This window comes from Panulirus ornatus, chromosome 15 (assembly GCF_036320965.1).
Source record: "Panulirus ornatus isolate Po-2019 chromosome 15, ASM3632096v1, whole genome shotgun sequence".
In the NCBI taxonomy this organism is placed as follows: domain Eukaryota; kingdom Metazoa; phylum Arthropoda; class Malacostraca; order Decapoda; family Palinuridae; genus Panulirus; species Panulirus ornatus.
In genome coordinates this window covers 38,084,587-38,109,347 of record NC_092238.1, presented here as the reverse complement: position 1 = coordinate 38,109,347, position 24,761 = coordinate 38,084,587, and the positions used below count along the sequence as shown (strand labels likewise).

Genomic DNA, 24,761 nt, shown 5'->3' with positions numbered 1-24,761 from the left:
AAGGTCACGCCATCACAATTAATACCTGTACCATCGTGCTGCAGGGTCGAACCGTCGTGTTGGAGGGTCGAACCGTCGTGCTGGAGGGTAGTACCGTCGTGCTGCAGTGTCGTACCATCGTGCTGGAGGGTCGAACCGTCGTGCTGGAGGGTAGTACCGTCGTGCTGGAGGGTCGAACCGTCGTGCTGGAGGGTCGTACCGTCGTGCTGGAGGGTCGTACCGTCGTGCTGGAGGGTCGAACCGTCGTGCTGGAGGGTAGTACCGTCGTGCTGCAGGGTCGAACCGTCGTGTTGGAGGGTCGAACCGTCGTGCTGGAGGGTTGTACCGTCGTGCTGGAGGGTCGAACCGTCGTGTTGGAGGGTCGTACCATCGTGCTGGAGGGTCGTACCGTCGTGCTGGAGGATCGTACCGTCGTGCTCAAGGAGTTAAACAGAAGTAGCTCAGCCAATAAATCTGGCGATGATGCAGTGAACTCCATCAAGCCTAGTTACCACCTGGTCACATGGTAGTCAATTTATTTGGAATTTACCTTGTAAAATCCATTTAGATACACAGGATGTCGTGTGGCAGAAACAAACATCTCAAAAAGTTACACACACACACACACACACACACACACACACACATACACACACACACACACATACACACGTGTATATATATATATATATATATATATATATATATATATATATATATATATATATATATATATATATATATACAAATCCATTTGCTTTTCTAAGTATTTCTCACATACATTCTTCAAGGCAAACACCTGATCCACACATCCTCTACCACTTCTGAAACCACATTGCTCTTCCCCAATCTGATGCTCTGTACATGCCTTCACCCTCTCAATCAATACCCTCTCATATAATTTACATATATATATATATATATATATATATATATATATATATATATATATATATATATATATTATCCCTGGGGATAGGGGATTAAGAATACTTCCCACGTATTCCCTGCGTGTCGTAGAAGGCGACTAAAAGGGGAGGGAGCGGGGGGCTGGAAATCCTCCCCTCTCATTTTTTTTTAAAATTTTCCAAAAGAAGGAACAGAGGGGGCCAGGTGAGGATATTCCAAAAAAGGCCCAGTCCTCTGTTCTTAGCGCTACCTCGCTAATGCGGGATATGGCGAATAGTTAAAAAAAAAAAAAAAAAAAAAAAAAAAAAAAAAAAAAAAATATATATATATATATATATATATATATATATATATATATATATATATATATATATATATAGAAAAAACACAAATGTTATAAGCTCTACTTGGTCCTGCTTTTTTAGGTGAGAGAAAAGAAAAACATTAAAAAAAAAACACCTGGATACTGCAGACAACACTTGGATACTGCAGACAACACTGACCACTGTAGAAAACACCTGGATTACTGCAGACAACACATGGATACTGCAGACAACACTTGGATACTGCAGACAACACCTGGATATGCAGACAACACCTGGATTACTGCAGACAACACGACCACGCAGACAACACCTGGAATACTGCAGACAAACACCTGACACTGCAGACAACACTTGGCTGCTGTGGGCAACATCTTGCTGCTGTGGGCAACACCTGACCACTGCAGGACAACACCTGACCACATGCAGACAACACCTGGATACTGTAGACAACACCTGACCACGGCAAGACAACACCTAGATACTGCAGACAACACCTGGACTCTGCAGACAACACCTGGATACTGGCAGACAACACCTGATACTGCTAGACAACACCTGACCACTGCAGACAACACCTGACCACTGCAGACAACAACTGGATACTGCAAACAACACCTGCCACTACAGACAACACTGGATACTGCAGACAACACTGACTACCGCAGACAACTCCTGACAATGGAGACAACACCTGGATACTGCAGACAACACCTGGACCACTGCAGACAACACCTGGCCACTGCAGACAACACCTGACCACTGCAGACAACACCTGGATACTGCAGACAACACCTGACCACTGCAGAAAACACCTGGATACGCAGACAACACCTGGAAACTGCAGACAACACCTGGATACTGCAGACAACACCTGACCACTGCAGACAACACCTGGATACTGCAGACAACACCTGGCCACTGCAGACAACACCTGGATACTGCAGACAACACCTGACCACTGCAGACAACACCTGACCACTGCAGACAACACCTGGATACTGCAGACAACACCTGACCACTGCAGACAACACCTGGCCACTGCAGACAACACCTGACCACCGCAGACAACACCTGGCCACTGCAGACAACACCTGACCACGGCAGACAACAACGGGATACTGCAGACAACACCTGGCCACTGCAGACAACACCTGGCCACTGCAGACAACACGACCACCGCAGACAACACCTGGATACTGCAGACAACACCTGGAAACAGCAGACAACACCTGGATACTGCAGACAACACCTGGAAACTGCAGACAACACCTGACCACTGCAGACAACACCTGGATACTGCAGACAACACCTGACCACTGTAGAAAACACCTGGATACTGCAGACAACACCTAGATACTGCAGACAACACCTGGATACTGCAGACAACACCTGGATACTGCAGACAACACCTGGCCACTGCAGACAACACCTGGCCACTGCAGACAACACCTGGCCACTGCAGACAACACCTGGCCACTGCAGACAACACCTGAATACTGCAGACAACACCTGACCACTGCAGACAACACCTGAATACTGCAGACAACACCTGATCACTGCAGACAACACCTGAATACTGCAGACAACACCTGACCACTGCAGACAACACCTGAATACTGCAGACAACACCTGACCACTGCAGACAACACCTAGATACTGCAGACAACACCTGGATACTGCAGACAACACCTGGATACTGCAGACAACACCTGGATACTGCAGACAACACCTGACCACTGCAGACAACACCTGACCACTGCAGACAACACCTGGATACTGCAAACAACACCTGACCACTACAGACAACACCTGGATACTGCAGACAACACCTGGATACAGCAGACAACTCCTGACCAATGGAGACAACACCTGGATACTGCAGACAACACCTGACCAGTGCAGACAACACCTGGCCACTGCAGACAACACCTGACCACTGCAGACAACACTTGGATACTGCAGACAACACCTGACCACTGCAGAAAACACCTGGATACTGCAGACAACACCTGGAAACTGCAGACAACACCTGGATACTGCAGACAACACCTGACCACTGCAGACAACACCTGGATACTGCAGACAACACCTGGAAACAGCAGACAACACCTGGATACTGCAGACAACACCTGACCACTGCAGACAACACCTGACCACTGCAGACAACACCTGGATACTGTAGACAACACCTGACCACTGTAGAAAACACCTGGATACTGCAGACAACACATGGCTACTGCAGACAACACCTGGATACTGCAGACAACACCTGACCACTGCAGAAAACACCTGGATACTGCAGACAACACCTGGAAACAGCAGACAACACCTGGATACTGCAGACAACACCTGGAAACTGCAGACAACACCTGACCACTGCAGACAACACCTGACCACTGCAGACAACACCTGACCACTGCAGAAAACACCTGGATACTGCAGACAACACCTGGAAACTGCAGACAACACCTGGATACTGCAGACAACACCTGGCCACTGCAGACAACACCTGACCACTGCAGACAACACCTGGATACTGCAGACAACACCTGAACACTGCAGACAACACCTGAATACTGCAGACAACACCTGACCACTGCAGACAACACCTGACCACTGCAGACAACACCTGACCACTGCAGACAACACTTGGATACTGCAGACAACACCTGACCACTGCAGAAAACACCTGGATACTGCAGACAACACCTGGATACTGCAGACAACACGACCACCGCAGACAACACCTGGATACTGCAGACAACACTTGACCACTGCAGACAACACCTGACCACTGTAGAAAACCCCTGGATACTGCAGACAACACATGGCTACTGCAGACAACACCTGGATACTGCAGATAACACCTGGATACTGCAGACAACACCTGGAAACAGCAGACAACACCTGGATACTGCAGACAACACCTGACCACTGCAGACAACACCTGACCACTGCAGACAACACCTGGATACTGTAGACAACACCTGACCACTGTAGAAAACACCTGGATACTGCAGACAACACATGGCTACTGCAGACAACACCTGGATACTGCAGACAACACCTGACCACTGCAGAAAACACCTGGATACTGCAGACAACACCTGGAAACAGCAGACAACACCTGGATACTGCAGACAACACCTGGAAACTGCAGACAACACCTGACCACTGCAGACAACACCTGACCACTGCAGACAACACCTGACCACTGCAGAAAACACCTGGATACTGCAGACAACACCTGGAAACTGCAGACAACACCTGGATACTGCAGACAACACCTGGCCACTGCAGACAACACCTGACCACTGCAGACAACACCTGGATACTGCAGACAACACCTGAACACTGCAGACAACACCTGAATACTGCAGACAACACCTGACCACTGCAGACAACACCTGACCACTGCAGACAACACCTGACCACTGCAGACAACACTTGGATACTGCAGACAACACCTGACCACTGCAGAAAACACCTGGATACTGCAGACAACACCTGGATACTGCAGACAACACGACCACCGCAGACAACACCTGGATACTGCAGACAACACTTGACCACTGCAGACAACACCTGACCACTGTAGAAAACCCCTGGATACTGCAGACAACACATGGCTACTGCAGACAACACCTGGATACTGCAGATAACACCTGGATACTGCAGACAACACCTGGAAACAGCAGACAACACCTGGATACTGCAGACAACACCTGGCCACTGCAGACAACACCTGGATACTGCAGACAACACCTGGCCACTGCAGACAACACCTGACCACTGCAGACAACACATGGCTACTGCAGACAACACTTGGCTGCTGTGGGCAACATCTGGCTGCTGTGGACAACATCTGGCTGCTGTGGACAACAACTGGCTACTGTGGGCAACATCTAGCTGCTGTGGACAACATCTGGATGCTGCGGGCAAGAGCTGGCTACTGTGGGCAACATCTTGCTGCTGTGGGCAACATCTGGATGCTGTGGGCAAGAGCTGGCTGCTGTGGACAATATCAGGCTGCTGCAGACAACATCTGGCTGCTGTGGGCAATATCTGGCTGCTGTGGGCAACACCTGGCTGCTGTGGGTAACATCTGGCTACTGTGGGTAATACCTGGCTGCTGTGGGCAACATCTGGCTACTGAGGGCAGCATCTGGCTGCTGTGAGCAAGATCTGGCTACTGTGGGCAACACCTGGCTGCTGTGGGCAACACCTGGCTGCTGTGGGCAACACCTGGCTACTATGGACAACACCTGGCTACTGTGGGCAACACCTGGTTACAGTGGGCAACACCTAGCTGCTGTGGGCAACATCTAGCTGCTGTGGGCAACATGTGACTGCTGTGGGCAACACCTGGCTGCTATGGGCAGCATCTGGCTGCTGCAGACAACACCTGGCTGCTGTGGACAACATCTGACTGCTGTGGGCAACATCTAGCTACTGTGGGCAACACCTGGCTGCTGTGTATCAGTTTAGAGGGTTTTCCGTACATACAAACATCGAGGTTACTACCCCCAAATTTGTTTCAAAACTTGAATAAAAGTTTTGCATCATCTTTTTTTTTCTTGAGGAAAGGAAGCAACGAAGAACAATACGTAATCATATGTGCTAGAAATAAGCTGTCAATGACCCCGACGGGAGAAGGTGAGCGCCAGCACCACGAGTACCATCGCCTGGCACAATGCACTTGACCTTTGACCTGAGTGTAACATTAACATCGATACCCCCAGCTCGGCCTCCGCTCGTCATTCTGAATCATTATGTAAGGAAGTGACTTAAGGTGAATGTCGGGTCATTAACACGCGACGGGTTAATTATCATTACGTCGTGTTTATCATGGTGGCCGGGTCCCCATCACGCGGTGGGGGGGGGGGGGCCTCCTTCCTCCCGCGCTGGCTCGTCCGCCCTCTTCCCACCCTCCCCCACATATCCGCCCACTGCCTCCACCTCACGCCCACTGCCTCCTCTCGCCCGCCCACTCTCCCCTATACTAACCTACCCACCTACCGTCTCCCACTCTCGCCCGCCCGCCCGCCCGCCTGCTGCCTCCTGCGTACGCCCACTATCTCACCCTCACTCGTCCGCCCACTCACCCCACCCCCTCCCCACCCTCGTCAGCCCACACACTGCCTCATGCCCTCGCTCGGCCACCCACCACTTCACGTCCCCGCCCATCACCAACTGTCTTCGCCCGCCCAACGCTCACACCACGGAGGACTCATTTCTGAAGAGATTCTCTCTCTCTCTCTCTCTCTCTCTCTCTCTCTCTCTCTCTCTCTCTCTCATCTATCTATCAATCTACCTATCTATCTGACTATCTATCGCCCGTTCGTTAAATCCCCACCTTTGTCTGTGTGTGACTCTTTTTTCCTGTCTGTCTGTCATTTTCGTTTTTGTCTGCCCGTCACTCTGTCAGTCTATTCTTCCCTGTCCGTCTGTCTGCCCATTTCATCTTTTGACAGTGTCTGTGTATCTTCATGCCAGTCTGCAGGTTTGTCTCTCTGACGGTCCACTTCTGTCTGTCTGTCCTATGTCACCTCTTGTTCTGTGTGTGTGTGTGTGTGTGTTTGTGTGTGTGTGTTTGTGTGTGTGTGTGTGTGTGTGTGTGTGTGTCTGTCTGTGTGTCTGTGTGTCTGTCTCTGTCTGCGTCTGTGTGTGTGTGTGTGTGTGTGTGTGTGTGTGTGTGTGTGTGTGTGTGTGTGTGTGCGCGTGTGCGTGTGTGTGTGTGTGTCTGTCTGTCTGTGTCCATTATTCCATGGACGTGTTCTGACGTCATTGGTGAATACATGTTTGAGTCTGGGTTCCAGTACGCCTCCTGGGCTGTACTGTACTGGACCGTTCGCTTTCCAGCATTACCTCCAGTACTCTCAATAGCCTATGCGGCTCTTTCTTTTTTCCCCTCCCTCCCTCCCTGAGCTTCCAGACGTCCTTGATCCGACTGCCTCGAATCTCGTACAGTGAGTGGGTCGAGATCTCATCGGGGCTGAATCTGTGCCAGTGAACACGCCCTGTGCTCTTAATACAAACCTGATGTGTCGAAACCTTCGCCTCCAAGCTGGTCATCGGCGCGAGAACACACGCTCCACAGCCATCAAAGACAAAACAGAACTTATCACTCCACCTTCCGAAAGGTTGAGCGAACACTACCAGCCACGGGGGAGGGCGGCATCAGGTGTGGGAGACACTGATGTCTACATAAGACAGATCTGCTTCGGTCATTTACTCCGGCATCATCCAGCCCTTGGCCGGCCCGTTAGTCCGGAGCCAGCTGGATGCATCTGTGGGTTTGAGCTACGCCCCCGCCCTCTCACTCGACTGTTTTAAAAAGGTCATTCTGGGGTTTTCACTTGATTTTCCCCCTCCGCTTACCTTCTGAGCGCGTCGGCACGACCCCCTGATCAGGCACGACGGCACGAGCCTTGAATGTGAACACTCACCGCAATCTTGAGGGTCAGGTAGTCGTACCGTTGTGGTCAAGATGTTAAGATACAATACCGCAAGTGCTCATTCCTACGTTAGGTAAACATTTCTTCTACTACTTGTGATACAAACAATCTCTGTTGATTCATCGATTATACACACACACACACACACACACACACACACACACACACACACACACACACTATATATATATATATATATATATATATATATATATATATATATATATATATATATATATATATATATATATATATATATATTTATATATATATATATGTATGTATGCAAAGGTGAGTAATGTGGCAGTTGAGGGAATAATTGGTATACATGGGGTGTTCAGTGTTGTAAATGGAAACGGTGAAGAGCTTGTAGATTTATGTGCTGAAAAAGGACTGGTGATTGGGAATACCTGGTTTAAAAAGCGAGATATACATAAGTATACGTATGTAAGTAGGAGAGATGGCCAGAGAGCGTTATTGGATTACGTGTTAATTGACAGGCGCGCGAAAGAGAGACTTTTGGATGTTAATGTGCTGAGAGGTGCAACTGGAGGGATGTCTGATCATTATCTTGTGGAGGCTAAGGTGAAGATTTGTATGGGTTTTCAGAAAAGAAGAGTGAATGTTGGGGTGAAGAGGGTGGTGAGAGTAAGTGAGCTTGGGAAGGAGACTTGTGTGAGGAAGTACCAGGAGAGACTGAGTACAGAATGGAAAAAGGTGAGAACAATGGAAGTAAGGGGAGTGGGGGAGGAATGGGATGTATTTAGGGAATCAGTGATGGATTGCGCAAAAGATGCTTGTGGCATGAGAAGAGTGGGAGGTGGGTTGATTAGAAAGGGTAGTGAGTGGTGGGATGAAGAAGTAAGATTATTAGTGAAAGAGAAGAGTGAGGCATTTGGACGATTTTTGCAGGGAGAAAAAATGCAATTGAGTGGGAGATGTATAAAGAAAGAGACAGGAGGTCAAGAGAAAGGTGCAAGAGGTGAAAAAGAGGGCAAATGAGAGTTGGGGTGAGAGAGTATCATTAAATTTTAGGGAGAATAAAAAGATGTTCTGGAAGGAGGTAAATAAAGTGCGTAAGACAAGGGAGCAAATGGGAACTTCAGTGAAGGGCGCAAACGGGGAGGTGATAACAAGTAGTGGTGATGTGAGAAGGAGATGGAGTGAGTATTTTGAAGGTTTGTTGAATGTGTTTGATGATAGAGTGGCAGATATAGGGTGTTTTGGTCGAGGTGGTGTGCAAAGTGAGAGGGTTAGGGAAAATGATTTGGTAAACAGAGAAGAGGTAGTAAAAGCTTTGCGGAAGATGAAAGCCGGCAAGGCAGCAGGTTTGGATGGTACTGCAGTAGAATTTATTAAAAAAGGGGGTGACTGTATTATTGACAGGTTGGTAAGGTTATTTAATGTATGTATGACTCATGGTGAGGTGCCTGAGGATTGGCGGAATGCGTGCATAGTGCCATTGTACAAAGGCAAAGGGGATAAGAGTGAGTGCTCTAATTACAGAGGTATAAGTTTGTTGAGTATTCCTGGTAAATTATATGGGAGGGTATTGATTGAGAGGGTGAAGGCATGTACAGAGCATCAGATTGGGGAAGACCAGTGTGGTTTCAGAAGTGGTAGAGGATGTGTGGATCAGGTGTTTGCTTTGAAGAATGTATGTGAGAAGGCATATGATAGAGTTGATAGAGATGCTCTGTGGAAGGTATTAAGAATATATGGTGTGGGAGGCAAGTTGTTAGAAACAGTGAAAAGTTTTTATCGAGGATGTAAGGCATGTGTACGTGTAGGAAGAGAGGAAAGTGATTGGTTCTCAGTGAATGCAGGTTTGCGGCAGGGGTGTGTGATGTCTCCATGGTTGTTTAATGGATGGGGTTGTTAGGGAGGTGAATGCAAGAGTTTTGGAAAGAGGGGCAAGTATGAAGTCTGTTGTGGATGAGAGAGCTTGGGAAGTGAGTCAGTCGTTGTTCGCTGATGATACAGCGCTGGTGGCTGATTCATGTGAGAAACTGCAGAAGCTGGTGACTGAGTTTGGTAAAGTGTGAGAAAGAAGAAAGTTAAGAGTAAATGTGAATAAGAGCAAGGTAATTAGGTACAGTAAGGATGAGGGTCAAGTCAATTGGGAGGTAAGTTTGAATGGAGAAAAACTGGAGGAAGTTAAGTGTTTTAGATATCTGGGAGTGGATCTGGCAGCGGATGGAACCATGGAGGCGGAAGTGGATCATAGGGTGCGGGAGGGGGCGAAAATCCTGGGAGCCTTGAAGAATGTGTGGAAGTCAAGAACATTATCTCGGAAAGCAAAAATGGGTATGTTTCAAGGAATAGTGGTTCCAACAATGTTGTATGGTTGCGAGGCGTGGGCTATGGATAGAGTTGTGCGCAGGAGGATGGATGTGCTGGAAATGAGATGTTTGAGGACAATGTGTGGTGTGAGGTGGTTTGATCGAGTAAGTAACGTAAGGGTAAGAGAGATGTGTGGAAATAAAAAGAGCGTGGTTGAGAGAGCAGAAGAGGGTGTTTTGAAATAGTTTGGGCACATGGAGAGAATGAGTGAGGAAAGATTGACCAAGAAGATATATGTGTCGGAGGTGGAGGGAACGAGGAGAAGTGGGAGACCAAATTGGAGGTGGAAAGATGGAGTGAAAAAGATTTTGTGTGATCGGGGCCTGAACATGCAGGAGGGTGAAAGGAGGGCAAGGAATGGAGTGAATTGGATCGATGTGGTATACCGGGGTTGACGTGCTGTCAGTGGATTGAATCATGGCATGTGAAGCGTCTGGGGTAAACCATGGAAAGCTGTGTAGGTATGTATATTTGCGTGTGTGGACTTATGTATATACATGTGTATGGGGGGGGGGGGGTTGGGTTGGGCCATTTCTTTCGTCTGTTTCCTTGCGCTACCTCGCAAACGCGGGAGACAGCGACAAAAAAAAAAGTTTGAATGGAGAAAAACTGGAGGAAGTAAAGTGTTTTAGATATCTGGGAGTGGATCTGGCAGCTGATGGAACCATGGAAGCGGAAGTGAATCATAGGGTGGGGGAGGGGGCGAAAATTCTGGGAGCCTTGAAGAATGTTTGGAAGTTGAGAACATTATCTCGGAAAGCAAAAATGGGTATGTTTCAAGGAATAGTGGTTCCAACAATATTGTATGGTTGCGAGGCGTGGGCTATGGATAGAGTTGTGCGCAGGAGGGTGGATGTGCTGGAAATGAGATGTTTGAGGACAATATGTGGTGTGAGGTGGTTTGATCGAGTAAGTAATGTAAGGGTAAGAGAGATGTGTGGAAATAAAAAGAGTGTGGTTGAGAGAGCAGAAGAGGGTGTTTTGAAATGGTTTGGTCGCATGGAGAGAAATAGTGAGGAAAGATTGACCAAGAGGATATATGTGTCAGAGGTGGAGGGAACGAGAAGTGGGAGACCAAACTGGAGGTGGAAAGATGGAGTGAAAAAGATTTTGAGTGATCGGGGCCTGAACATGCAGGAGGGTGAAAGGTGTGCAAGGAATAGAGTGAATTGGAACAATGTGGTATACGGGGGTCGACGTGCTGTCAATGGATTGAACCAGGGCATGTGAAGCGTCTGGGGTAAACCATTCAATCCACTGACAGCACGTCAACCCCGGTATACCACTCTATTCCTTGCCCGCCTTTCACTCTCCTGCATGTTCAGGCCCCGATCACTCAAAATCTTTTTCACTCCATCTTTCCACCTCCAATTTGGTCTCCCACTTCTCCGCGTTCCCTGCACCTCCGACACATATATCCTTTTGGTCAATCTTTCCTCACTCATTCTCTCCATGTGACCAAACCATTTCAAAACACCCTCTTCTGCTCTCTCAACCACGCTCTTTTTATTTCCACACATCTCTCTTACCCTTACATTACTTACTCGATCAAACCACCTCACACCACACATTGTCCTCAAACATCTCATTTCCAGCACATCCACCCTCCTGCGTACAACTCTATCCATAGCCTACGCCTCGCAACCATACAACATTGTTGGAACCACTATTCCTTCAAACATACCCAATTTTGCTTTCCGAGATAATGTTCTCGACTTCCACACATTCTTCAAGGCTCCCAGGATTTTCGCCGCCTCCCCCACCCTATGATCCACTTCCGCTTCCATGGTTCCATCCACTGCCAGATCCACTCCCAGATATCTAAAACACTTTACTTCCTCCAGTTTTTCTCCATTCAAACTTACCTCCCAACTGACTTGACCCTCAACCCTACTGTACCTAATAACCTTGCTCTTATTCACATTTACTCTTAACTTTCTTCTTTCACACACTTTACCAAACTCAGTCACCAGCTTCTGCAGTTTCTCACATGAATCAGCCACCAGCGCTGTATCATCAGCGAACAACAACTGACTCACTTCCCAAGCTCTCTCATCCGCAACAGACTTCATACTTGCCTCTCTTTCCAAAACTCTTGCATTCACCTCCCTAACAACCCCATCCATAAACAAATTAAACAACCATGGAGACATCACACACCCCTGCCGCAAACCTACATTCACTGAGAACCAATCACTTTCCTCTCTTCCTACACGTACACATGCCTTACATCCTCGATAAAAACTTTTTACTGCTTCTAACAACTTGCCTCCCACACCATATATTCTTATTACCTTCCACAGAGCATCTCTATCAACTCTATCATATGCCTTCTCCAGATCCATAAATGCTACATACAAATCCATTTGCTTTTCTAAGTATTTCTCACATACATTCTTCAAAGCAAACACCTGATCCACACATCCTCTACCACTTCTGAAACCACACTGCTCTTCCCCAATCTGATGCTCTGTACATGCCTTCACCCTCTCAATCAATACCCTACCATAGAATTTACCAGGAATACTCAACAAACTTATACCTCTGTAATTTGAGCACTCACTCTTATCCCCTTTGCCTTTGTACAATGGCACTATGCACGCATTCCGCCAATCCTCAGGCACCTCACCATGAGTCATACATGTATATATATATATATATATATATATATATATATATATATATATATATATATATATATATATATATAGATAGATAGATAGATATATATGCCCACATACGCACATGTACATACATATACATATCAAAACATACATACATATACATACACATACGCAGACATTACATAGATACACATGTACATATTCATACCAGCTTGCCCTCATCCACTCCATCGCTACCCCGCCGCACGGGAAAACAGCATCGCTATCCCCCTGCTTCAGCGAGGTAGCGCAAAGGAATACAGACAAAATCGCCACATTCGCTCACAGTCTCTAGTTGTCATGTATAATGCACCGACACCACAGCTCCTATCCACATCCAGGCCCTACAGATCTTTCCATGGTTTACCCCAGACGCTTCACATGCCTAATTTTCTATATCGAACACAATGTAGCTTAATTCAATTCACTCTTCCCCCGCCTAGCTATTACTCTGCCAATCTATACCATGCCTGCCATTTTGTCCTCCTTCGCTGCTGAAGGCGAAACACCTGTGTAGTAACGTCCTACCACAATGGCATATGCCGCACGTGCATTAGTAACACCTGCTGAATTATTGAACTTCAATTGGCGATGACGTCACCTCTGAATTCATGATACATCCCGGACGTTGCTATACCCGTCATACCATAAACATCTCCGCTCACGTGCGTGATAATCCTGCCCTGTCATCATTAATGATGTGTTCTAGTCGCCGATGAATCATTGAGAAATCATTGCTGTTTGCTGATGCTCAGCTCGGGGCCGCACGCTGCTAGCAGGCGGACTGACCCGTGTGGCGACGATGTAAGGAACACCTGTAGATCATGAGGTTGGCCTTTGCCAGCTAGTGTTATTCCTCTCAATCAATCGTGCCTTACAGTGCAGCAAAATCCCATCAGTTTCCTAAAACTTGCTATGGGAACCGAGTCGAGAGGTTAGTTGATGCGTGTGAGCTGTCGTTTGGTTTGTAAAATAAAAACAAATACCTTCACTGGCACCTGGTGCTAAGGGGGCGGACGCGGTGTATCAGATGGGAAGGCATCAGTCGGTGACTGGCCGTGAAGGCTGGTTGTTGTGGGTACTCGACCTGGTGTGTTGCTAACGTGGCGCTTCCCTTTAGTTCGAAGAATTCAACCGTCGCGATCTCCCATTCGCGGTGACGTGAGAACTTCCACAGCAGTGGTGCACCTCGGGGGGAGATTATATATATATATATATATATATATATATATATATATATATATATATATATATATATATATATATATATATATATTCCACAATGTGAATAAGTTTGATATTTTCAGTGTCTCTTGGGAAATTCTTAGCTGAGTTGACGATATGAAATCGAACATTTACACCAGTCTTGAAATACGCATATCATACATGTCATACACAATATATGAATGGTGATTAAAAAAGTCTGTGTGTAAATGCTAAAGATTTGTATGTCCTCCATAGACACCATGTATTATCATACACGATGTCTGTCATTTTTGCAGAGCTTCTTTGAAAGTTTGAACAGCTATACAAGAACTCTACCAGCACCTTATACAGTAAAACCATAGATGCAAAGAAAAAACAATCGCAACACCTTTCGTGTATTACATCATACGAAAGGTCTTGCCATGATTTCTTCCATGCTCCTGTGGTTATCATCGCATTTTTCACAGGCTGCTATCGTTATCATATATATATATATATATATATATATATATATATATATATATATATATATATATATATATATATATATATATTATCAGTTTTGATGCAAGACACCGGGTATTAGTGATGGGTGACTTGAATGCGGTTAGTAATGTGGCAGTTGAGAGTAAAACTGGAGGGATGGGGTATTCAGTATTATGAATGGAGATGGGGAACAGCTTGCGGTGATGTGTGCTGAAAAAGGACTAGCGATCGGGAATAAATGGTGTTAACAGAAGAACATACCCGAGTAGGCGTATGTGAGCCGGGAAGATGGTCAGTGGGTATTATTCGATTTCATAATCATTAATAGGCGTGTCCAAGAGAGATTTTTGGATGGAAATGTGCTGAGAGGGGCAGCTAGTGGAATGTCTGATCACTGTCGTGTGAAGGCGAGGGTGAAGATTTAGAGAGGTTTTCGGAAAATAGAAAACAATTTCGGTGAGAAGAGAATGGCAAGGGTAAGTGAGCTTAGAAAAGAGACTTGCGTGAAGAAATACCAGGAGAGACTGAGTGTAAAATGGCAAAAGGTGCGAGTGAATGATACATGGGGAGTGGGTAAAGAATGGGAGGTATTTAGGGAAGCGGTGTTAGCATGTGCGTGAGATGCATGCGGCATGCAGAATGTGGGACATGAGATAATCAGAAAGGGTAGTGAGTGGTGGGATAGAGCAGATGCTAGTCAAAGAGAAGATAGGAATTCGGAGGGGTACTTACATGGAAGGAGTGCAAGTGATTGGGAGATGTATAAATGAAAGCGGTATGATGTCAGAGGAAGGGGCAGGGGTTGAAAACGACGGCAAATGAAAGCGGTAAGATGTCAGAGGAAGGTGCAGGGGTTGAAACTGACGGCAAATGAAAGTTGGGGTGAGCGAGTATCAAATTAACTTTGGGAGAATAATATGATTTGGAAGGAAGTTCATAATGTGCGAAAAACAAGAGAACAAATGGGAACATCGGTGAAGAGGGCAAGAGAGGAGGTGGGAACAGGTAGTATGAAGTAAGGTGATGAGGTGAGTATTTTGAAGGAATGTTGAATGTGTTTAATGCTTGGGTGGCAATGTACGGTGTTTCGAACGGAGTGGTATGCGAAGTGAGTCATGGAGAGTTGTTCAGTGAAGAGACGTGCCTTACGTAAGATGAAATGTGACAAGGCAGCTGGCGTGGACGGTACTGCGGTTGAATTTATTAAGAAAAGGGGTGACCGTGCTGCTGATTGGTTACTTTGGATTTTCAATGTATGTGTGAATCATGGTCAGGTGCCTAGGGACTGGGGAAATGCATAAATAGTACCACTGTATAAAGGTATGGGGAATAAAGGTGAGTGTTCAAGCCACAGAGACATCAGTTTGTTGAGTGTACCTGGTAAAGTTGTATGGTGATTGAGAACATCAGAGTGGGGAGGAGCAGTGTGGTTTCAGAGGTGGTACAGGATGTGTGGATCAGGTGTTTGCTTTAAAGAATGTGTGTGAGACACACTTAAAGAAACAAATAGATTTGTATGTGGCACTTATGGATCTAGGGAAAGCATATTAACAGGGTTAGTAGAGATGCCTTATGGAGGGTCTTAAGAATATGCGCTGAGGGAGAAAAGCAGCCAGAAGCATTGAAAAGTTTTCAACAAGGGTGTAGGGCATGTGAATGAGTATGGAGGGAGGAGAGTGAATGGGTTCTAGTGAAGGTTGGTCCGCGGCGGGGGTGTGCAATGTCACCTAGGTTTTTTAAATACCTTCTTTATCTATGGGGTGGTGAGGGAGGGAAATGTGAAAGTCTTGGAAAGAGGAGGCGGGTATGCAGCGTACAGGGGATGAGAGGGCCTGGGAAGTGAATCAGTTGTTGTTTGCTGATGTACAATACTGGTGGTAGATTCGAGTGAGAAACTGAAAAAGTTGGTGACTGAGTTTGGAAGAGTGTGAAAGGAAGAAGTTGATAGTGAATGTGCAAGGTCATTAGGTTTAGCAGGGTTGAGGACAAGTTAGCTGGGGTGTGAGTTTAACTGGAGAAAAATTGGATGAAGTTAAGTGTTTTAGATATATAGGAGTGGACATGGCAGCGAGTGTATCCATGGAAGCGGAAGAGTAATAAGAGGCGTGATAGGGCGAAGGTTCTGAAGAATGTGTGGGAAGAGATAGCGTTATCTGAGAGAGCAAAAATAGGTATGTATGTCTGAAGGAACAATAGTACCAACAATATATGTATGGACGCGAAACATGGCTGTGAGGAGGAGGATGGATGTGTTGGAAATTTTATGTCTGACGACAATATGTGGTGTGAAGTGGTTTGATCGACTAAGTAATTAAAGGGTAAGAGAGAGATGTGTGGTAACAAAAAGAGTGTGGTTGAAAGAGCTGAAGAGGGTGTGTTGAAATGGTTTGGACATTTGGAAAGAATGAGTGAGGAAAGATTAACATAGAGAATATGTATGTCAAGTATAGGGAACAATTAGCACGGGGAAACCAAACTGGAGATGGAGGGATGGAGCGACAAAGACAATGAGCGATCGGGGATGGAACATGCAGGAGGGTGAAAGGCGTGCATGTGATAAGAGTGAGTTGGAATGATGTGGTATACTGGGGTCAACGTGCTGTCAATGGACTGAACCAGGGCATGTGAAGCGTGCGGAGTAAACCATGGAAATCTTGGTGGAGCCTGGTTGTGGATAGAGAGCTGTGGTTTCGGTGCATTACACATGACAGACAGAGAATGAATGTGAACGGATCGGCCTTTCTTCGTCTGTTCCTGGTGCTACCATGCTAACGCGGGAAACGACGATTAAATATAATATATATGTGGTATACCAGGGACGACTTTCTGTCACTGGACTGAACCAGGGCATGTGAAGCGTCTGGGGTAAACAATGGAAAGTTTTGTGGGGCCTGCATGTGGATAGGGAGCTGTGGTTTCGGTGCATTTCACATGACAGCTAGAGACTGAGTGTGAACGAATGTGGCCATTTTTGCCTGATCCTGGCGCTACCTCGCTGGAGAGGGAGGGGGGGGGGATGCTCTTTCGTGTGTGGCGGGGTGGCGACGAGAATGAATGAAGGCAGCAAGTAGGAATATGTACATGTGTATATATGTATATGTCTGTGTATGTATATGTGTGTATAAGGTGAAATGTATATGTATGTATATGTGCATGTGTGGGCGTTTATGTATGTAAATGCGTATGCGGGTGGGTTGACCCATTTCTCGTCTGTTTCCTTGCGCTACTTAGCTGACGCGGAAGACGGCAGTTAGGTATAAATATTATATATATATATATATATATATATATATATATATATATATATATATATATACTTTTATTGGGGTGCTCCTGGAGCTTCTATCCTGCAGGAAAACGGTGGATCCTTTGGAACGCAGTGTACTGACGATGATACAGCCTTTTCGAAGGTGACTTCTTGTCGACCGTGCAAATACCAGCAACTGGACTCGAGTAAACTCTCTCTCTCTCTCTCTCTCTCTCTCTCTCTCTCTCTCTCTCTCTCTCTCTCTCTCTCTCTCTCTCTCTCTGGAGAGAATGAGTGAGGAAAGATTGACCAAGAGAATATATGTGTCAGAGGTGGAGGGAACGAGGAGAACCGGGAGACCAAATTGGAGGTGGAAAGATGGAGTGAAAAAGATTTTGAGTGATCGGGGCCTGAACATGCAGGAAGGTGAAAGGCGTGCGAGGAATAAGAGTGAATTGGAACGATGTGGTATACCGGGGTCGACGTGCTGTCAATGGATTGAACCAGGGCATGAGAAGCGTTTGGGGTAAACCATGGAAAGTTCTGTGGTGCCTGGATGTGAAAAGGGAGCTGTGGTTTCGGTGCATTATTACATGACAGCTAGAGACTGAGTGTGAACGAATGGGGCCTTTGTTGTCTTTTCCTAGCGCTACCTCGCACACATGAGGGGGGAGGAGGTTGTTATTTCATGTGTGGCGGGGTGGCGATGGGAATGAATAAAGGCAGACAGTATGAATTATGTACATGTGTATATATGTATATGTCTGTGTGTATACATATGTATACGTTGAGATGTATAGGTATGTATATTTGCATGTGTGGACGTGTATGTATATACATGTGTATGTGGGTGGGATGGGCCATTCTTTCGTCTGTTTCCTTGCGCTACCTCGCTAACGCGGGAGACTGCGACAAAGCAAAATAAATGAATAAATAAATATATATATATATATATATATATATATATATATATATATATATATATATATATATATATATATATATATTATATATATATATGATAGGGTAAGAAAGTGTGGTATCAAGAAACAATACAGTTGAGGGAGCTGAAGAGTTTGTGCTGCACTGGTTTGGTCACATGGAATGGATGAGTGAGGAAAGGGTGACCGGACTGGGAAGGTACACATGTCAAAAGTGGAGGAGACGAGGCAGAGGATACGCAAAATTGGAGATGGAAGAACGGAGTGAAAGATGCTCTGAGTGATGGTCTGGCTCTCAGGTTGTGGGAGGGTTCGAGGCGTGCAAGGGATGGAGCGCACTGGAGCGATATGGTATTGGGGGGGAAGGGTGAAGTACTGTCAACAGGCTGAACAAACGGTATAAAAAAATGGTCAAAGGGAACCATGGACAAGTCTGTGGGCTTGGCCGTCGATAGAGTGGTCTCGGTGTGTTATATATACGACAGCTAGAGAATGGATGTGAGCGAATGGGACCATTCTTCGTCTGCTCTTTGCACTACCTCGCTAAGCTCAAATGAACAAAAATGAAAAGTAATGTGTTGTTATATATATATATATATATATATATATATATATATATATATATATATATATATATATATATATATATATATGTGTGTGTGTGTGTGTGTGTGTGTGTGTGTGTGTATGTGTGTGTGTGTGTGTGTGTGTGTGTGTGTGACAAGACTCCTTTCATCAACCCATCTTCTTGAGGTTATTCGCTTCATCATATACGTACCTGGACAGTGTAGTTAAGTGTTGGACGGGAAACACCATAAGAAACAAACCATCGCATCAAACAACACACTAACCAACACATGTGTCTTTCCCTTCTAGGTGACCGAGGATAAACCGTCTCTCCAAATGGAGGAACTAAATACCAAGAAAGTTAGAAATATGACCTAAGTAACTGAGACACACATTCATGAACAAAGTTTGGCAGAGAAAGACAGATTTTATAGATATATTTCTTTCTTTTATTCAACCAATAAAAACAGATTGAAAGATAATAAAAAGCTGTCGAACTAACCGGGAGCATTTGTTGATAAAAAGTCAATCTGTGGTGTGTCTTTCTACTATGATAATGAGTCAATGTAATAACAACAACCAAATATGTTATAAACAGTACCATATTAGAAATTAATATACCAGACTCCGTCAGCCAAACGTAAAATTGAAGAGTACAAAATGCCCGATGATTAAGTGAAACTGTATTTGATACAAAATATATGAAACTTTTTATAATCAACTGAGTTACGGAACGAATTTGAAAGTGAAAACTATGGAATGATCCCTTTGCTGGTGAGGTGTTAAAGAGGATATTTTGAAACGCATTTTCATGCGAGTTTTTTGTGTGTATTGTTTTTTTACTTCACTGAAACTGCTCTAGTGGACGACAACCGAAACGTGGAAAGAGAAAAAATCAACTTTGTACAAAATGCGTCTCTTGCCGAACTGGTGCCTTAAGAACACTTCTGTGACCCCCTCCACCGAGACCTGTGGAGGGGGTGGCGAAGGTGCAGCCGCAGCGGGAGTCTACCTGGGCAACGGCACCAGAGTGGACGCCCTCACCAACTTCAGAGGAACATTCACGCCGTCCAAGAGCACCAGGTGAGTGTTGGGGGCCTCGGCCGCCGATGTGGGGAGGAGGCTGTGGATGAAGGGAAGAGGAGGAGGAGGAGGAGTCCTGGGGGATGTGAGGCTATTAAAGGGAAGCATGGGAGATGGTGGCCGATGAGAGGAGGGAGTGGTGCATTGGTGGGAGGGGAGAGGTGGTAGGAGCAGTGGTGGCGGTGAAGATGGGCTGGGAGAGGTGATAGGAGGTGTGATGGTGCAGGTACTGGGCTGGGAGAGGTGGTAGGAGCAGTGTTGGTGCAGGTACTGGGCTGGGAGAGGTGGTAGGAGCAGTGTTGGTGCAGGTACTGGGCTGGGAGAGGTGGTAGGAGCAGTGTTGGTGCAGGTACTGGGCTGGGAGAGGTGGTAGGAGCAGTGTTGGTGCAGGTACTGGGCTGGGAGAAGTGATAGGAGCAGTGTTGGTGCAGGTACTGGGCTGGGAGAGGTGGTAGGAGCAGTGTTGGTGCAGGTACTGGGCTGGGAGAGGTGGTAGGAGCAGTGTTGGTGCAGGTACTGGGCTGGGAGAGGTGATAGGAGCAGTGTTGGTGCAGGTACTGGGCTGGGAGAGGTGGTAGGAGCAGTGTTGGTGCAGGTACTGGGCTGGGAGAGGTGGTAGGAGCAGTGTTGGTGCAGGTACTGGGCTGGGAGAGATGATAGGAGTAGCAATGGTTCCTTTAAATGGGACGAACGCATAAAGCGGGCGTTAATGACGACGTGGGAGAAGCAGGGGAGCCCTACGTGTTGCCATAGGCACACAGACAGTCTCTGGTTTTGACGCCACACTTGCTGTATACTCGCTCGTGACGTCTGCTTTGGCCAGCAATGTTCGCAAACCTTTGAACGCTTGAACACACATTCTGTTGATCATCAAGAGTGACTCAGTGTGGTATAAATGTGTCACTATTAAACGTGCTGTACAATACTCACGGTGACTAGACGTTTCATGCATAAAGATCTTTCCCACTGACTGTCACTCTGATTAGATGATGAATATATTCTGTCTGATTAGAGCGTTACACGTAGATTACATTTCACTTTCCCCTCTCACTATCCTGCTAAAGATGGATCACACTCATCGCCTTTCCATTACGGATGATATGTAAATGATTAGCGTCATTCTGCAAAGTGCACAGTAGCGTACCTCTCTATTTCTTCCTAGTGTAGTTCTTAAAAAAAAAAAAGTTATATTTCTGAGCCTTCTTAATATTTCGAAAAGTGACCGAAAAAAAAAATGCCCAGTGAGATACAATGATGAAGCCTATCATCTTTATAAAATGTAAGTGGTGGCAGGCACTAGTGTGTGTGTGTGTGTGTGTGTGTGTGTGTGTGTGTGTGTATATATATATACCCATGTGAGGGTAAGGCAGAAAGAAAAGACAGCTGCCTTGGTCAGAGGAATGCAGCTTGATAGCTACTGAAGTGCCGGCTTACTACACAGCCATCGCTAACCCTCCCAGTACTCAGGCAGGTAGTACTGGTAATACACCTCCCTAGTCATTCGCTGCCTATCTACTTCCATTTACCTGCATACAATTATTAATGAATATAGATTATTACATAACGTTATATTCATTAATTTTGAAATGGTTTGGGCACATGGAGAGAATAAATGAGTGAGGAAAGATTGACCAAGAGGATATATGTGTCGGAGGTGGAGGGAACGAGGAGAAGAGGGAGACCAAATTGGAGGTGGAAAGATGGAGTGAAAAGGATTTTGTGTGATCGGGGCCTGAACATGCAGGAGGGTGAAAGGAGGGCAAGGAATAGAGTGAATTGGAGCGATGTGGTATACAGGGGTTGACGTGCTGTCAGTGGACTGAATCAAGGCATGTGAAGCGTCCGGGGTAAACCATGGAAAGCTGTGTAGGTATGTATATTTCCGTGTGTGGACGTGTGTATGTACATGTGTATGGGGGGGGTTGGGCCATTTCTTTCGTCTGTTTCCTTGCGCTACCTCGCAAACGCGGGAGACAGCGACAAAGTATTAAAAAAAAAAAAAAAAAAAAAAAATATATATATATATATATATATATATATATATATATACTTCCTGGTCTAGTAGTTCCTTCGATCTTCCTGAGTCTGCTCCAGCACCCAGGAAGCTGGCCACGTGCACAGGTTGGGAGATGGGTCACAAAGTGTGTGCATCTATGTGCAAAGAGTGTAAGGCAATTAAGCACTAAGTGCTCGGTGTCTTCATGACAGATGCATCGTGGGCATGTAGGGCCCTGGCATATGTTCAAAAGGTGTTTGTAGCATTGTAGGGATGCGTGATGTCCATAAAGCAGACTGGAGAGTGTGACTCGTGTTTGTCTAGGGGGTGTGTGTTCTGCTGGGTGTACGTCTGGTGGGTCGGAGTTTAAGAAAGACCGGGTTGGTAGAGAGGATGGTTAGTGCTTCTCAGGTTATTCCATTGAGTCTGTGTTCTGTTAGTGTCATATTTAAGTATGGGGATCTCTGATTAGATGTGACTGAAGAGTGAGGCAGGGGTAGACTTCTTGTTTCCACCTGGAGGCTGGTGGTTCGTCAAGGAGATGTCTGGGTGGGAGGGGGGTCTAGTGTTGTAGCATGGGATGGAGTGGCAAGCAAGTTGAGGTGGGGCTGTATAGTGAGGATCACTGCTTCGTTGTGTAGGTACTGCGTGTTTGTGGTCTGCAGCTTTTTTTTTTCTTGTTTACAGTTATACATCAAGGATGTAACGCGTCGAACTTTATACATATGTATACAAAGTAATACACCAAGGATGTAACACGTCGGACTTTATACATATGTATACAAAGTAATACACCAAGGATGTAACACGTCGGACTTTATACATATGTATACAAAGTGATACATGGAGGGTCCCTGTCCGAGAGAGGGTGATTGCTTCCATTCAGGGTGACGTCAGAAGCGGAGCTGGCCTGGGAGGCGTCCGGCCCACCTGACGGAGCGAGCCTGCTCCCGCCTCCCACTGACTCCTTTATCTGATAACGTGGGAGGTATCGGTGTCAGTACAGTACAACGTGCTGCCATCCCTCACTCCACCTCGTCTTCATCCTCCCCCCCTTGTCCTTCCCCTGCTTGCTTTATCTAAACAGACACATCTACTTTCGTCTCCAGATACTTTATCGTCCCTTCAGTATCTGGATGATGTAACCTGATAAAATGAGTGCGATTCTTTTGTTGTTTTACATATTCTAATTACCGTGTTTTTGTTGACATATTGAGCACGAGGGTACGACCAATGGGCACGACGGTACGACCCTTGGGTACGAGGGGTTGGTGTTTGACCTGGGCCTTAAGGTCAGGTCGAAGGCTCACCTATCACACCAAAGGGTCGTACCGTCGTGATCAAGGAACAGATGAAGCGGTAGGAGTAGCAGCAGGGGATGCACGAGTGTCCACGTGATGTCTGATGCACCTCACGTGGCCGAGTAACGTGACGTCATCAGTGTCCGTGTGAAGTGCACGTGATTAATGCAATACTTCACACGTACACTCACTCGTCTGCTGGGCACAATACCTGCACGTACACTCGTCTGCTGGGCACAACACCTGCACGTACATTCGTCTGCTGGGTACAACACCTGCACGTACATTCGTCTGCTGGGTACAACACCTGCACGTACACTCGTCTGCTGGGCACAACACCTGCACGTACACTCGTCTGCTGGGCACAACACCTGCACGTACACTCGTCTGCTGGGCACAACACCTGCACGTACACTCGTCTGCTGGGCATAACACCTGCGCGTACACTCGTCTGCTGGGCACAACACCTGCGCGTACACTCGTCTGCTGGGCACAACACCTGCACGTACACTCGTCTGCTGGGCACAACACCTGCGCGTACACTCGTCTGCTGGGCACAACACCTGCACGTACACTCGTCTGTAGGACACAACACCTGCACGTACACTCGTCTGTAGGACACAACACCTGCACGTACACTCGTCTGCTGGGCACAACACCTGCACGTACACTCGTCTGCTGGGCACAACACCTGCACGTACACTCGTCTGCTGGGCACAACACCTGCACGTACACTCGTCTGCTGGGCACAACACCTGCACGTACACTCGTCTGCTGGGCACAACACCTGCACGTACACTCGTCTGCTGGGCACAACACCTACACGTACACTCGTCTGCTGGGCACAACACCTGCACGTACACTCGTCTGCTGGGCACAACACCTGCACGTACATTCGTCCAATGGGCACAACTGCACGTACATTCGTCCGATGGGCACAACACCTGCAAGTACATACGTCCGATGGGCACAAACACCTGTATGTACATTCGTCCGATGGGCACAAACACCTGTATGTACATTCGTCCGATGGGCACAAACACCTGTACGTACATTCGTCCGATGGGCACAAACACCTGTATGTACATTCGTCCGATGGGCACAAACACCTGTATGTACATTCGTCCGATGGGCACAAACACCTGTACGTACATTCGTCCGATGGGCACAAACACCTGTACGTACATTCGTCCGATGGGCACAACACCTGCAAGTACATACGTCCGATGGGCACAAACACCTGTATGTACATTCGT

The 24,761-nt window shown here is 46.6% G+C and overlaps 1 protein-coding gene across 3 annotated transcripts in view; it reads left to right on the top strand.

The window, feature by feature from the left end:
* The first annotated feature begins 13,731 nt into the window (after positions 1 to 13,731).
* LOC139753861 (uncharacterized) overlaps positions 13,732 to 24,761 on the top strand; it is a 75,674-nt gene continuing 64,644 nt past the window's right edge. The window contains exons 1-2 of one of the 3 annotated variants that reach the window (XM_071670802.1): positions 13,732 to 13,768; positions 19,435 to 20,208. In XM_071670802.1, coding sequence (XP_071526903.1) covers positions 20,036 to 20,208 — 173 coding nt within the window. In that variant the 5' untranslated portion in view covers positions 13,732 to 13,768; positions 19,435 to 20,035. Of the gene's footprint in view, positions 13,835 to 19,434; positions 20,209 to 24,761 lie in introns of all 3 variants that reach the window. The other 2 variants (XM_071670804.1, XM_071670805.1) reach the window with 2 other exon arrangements.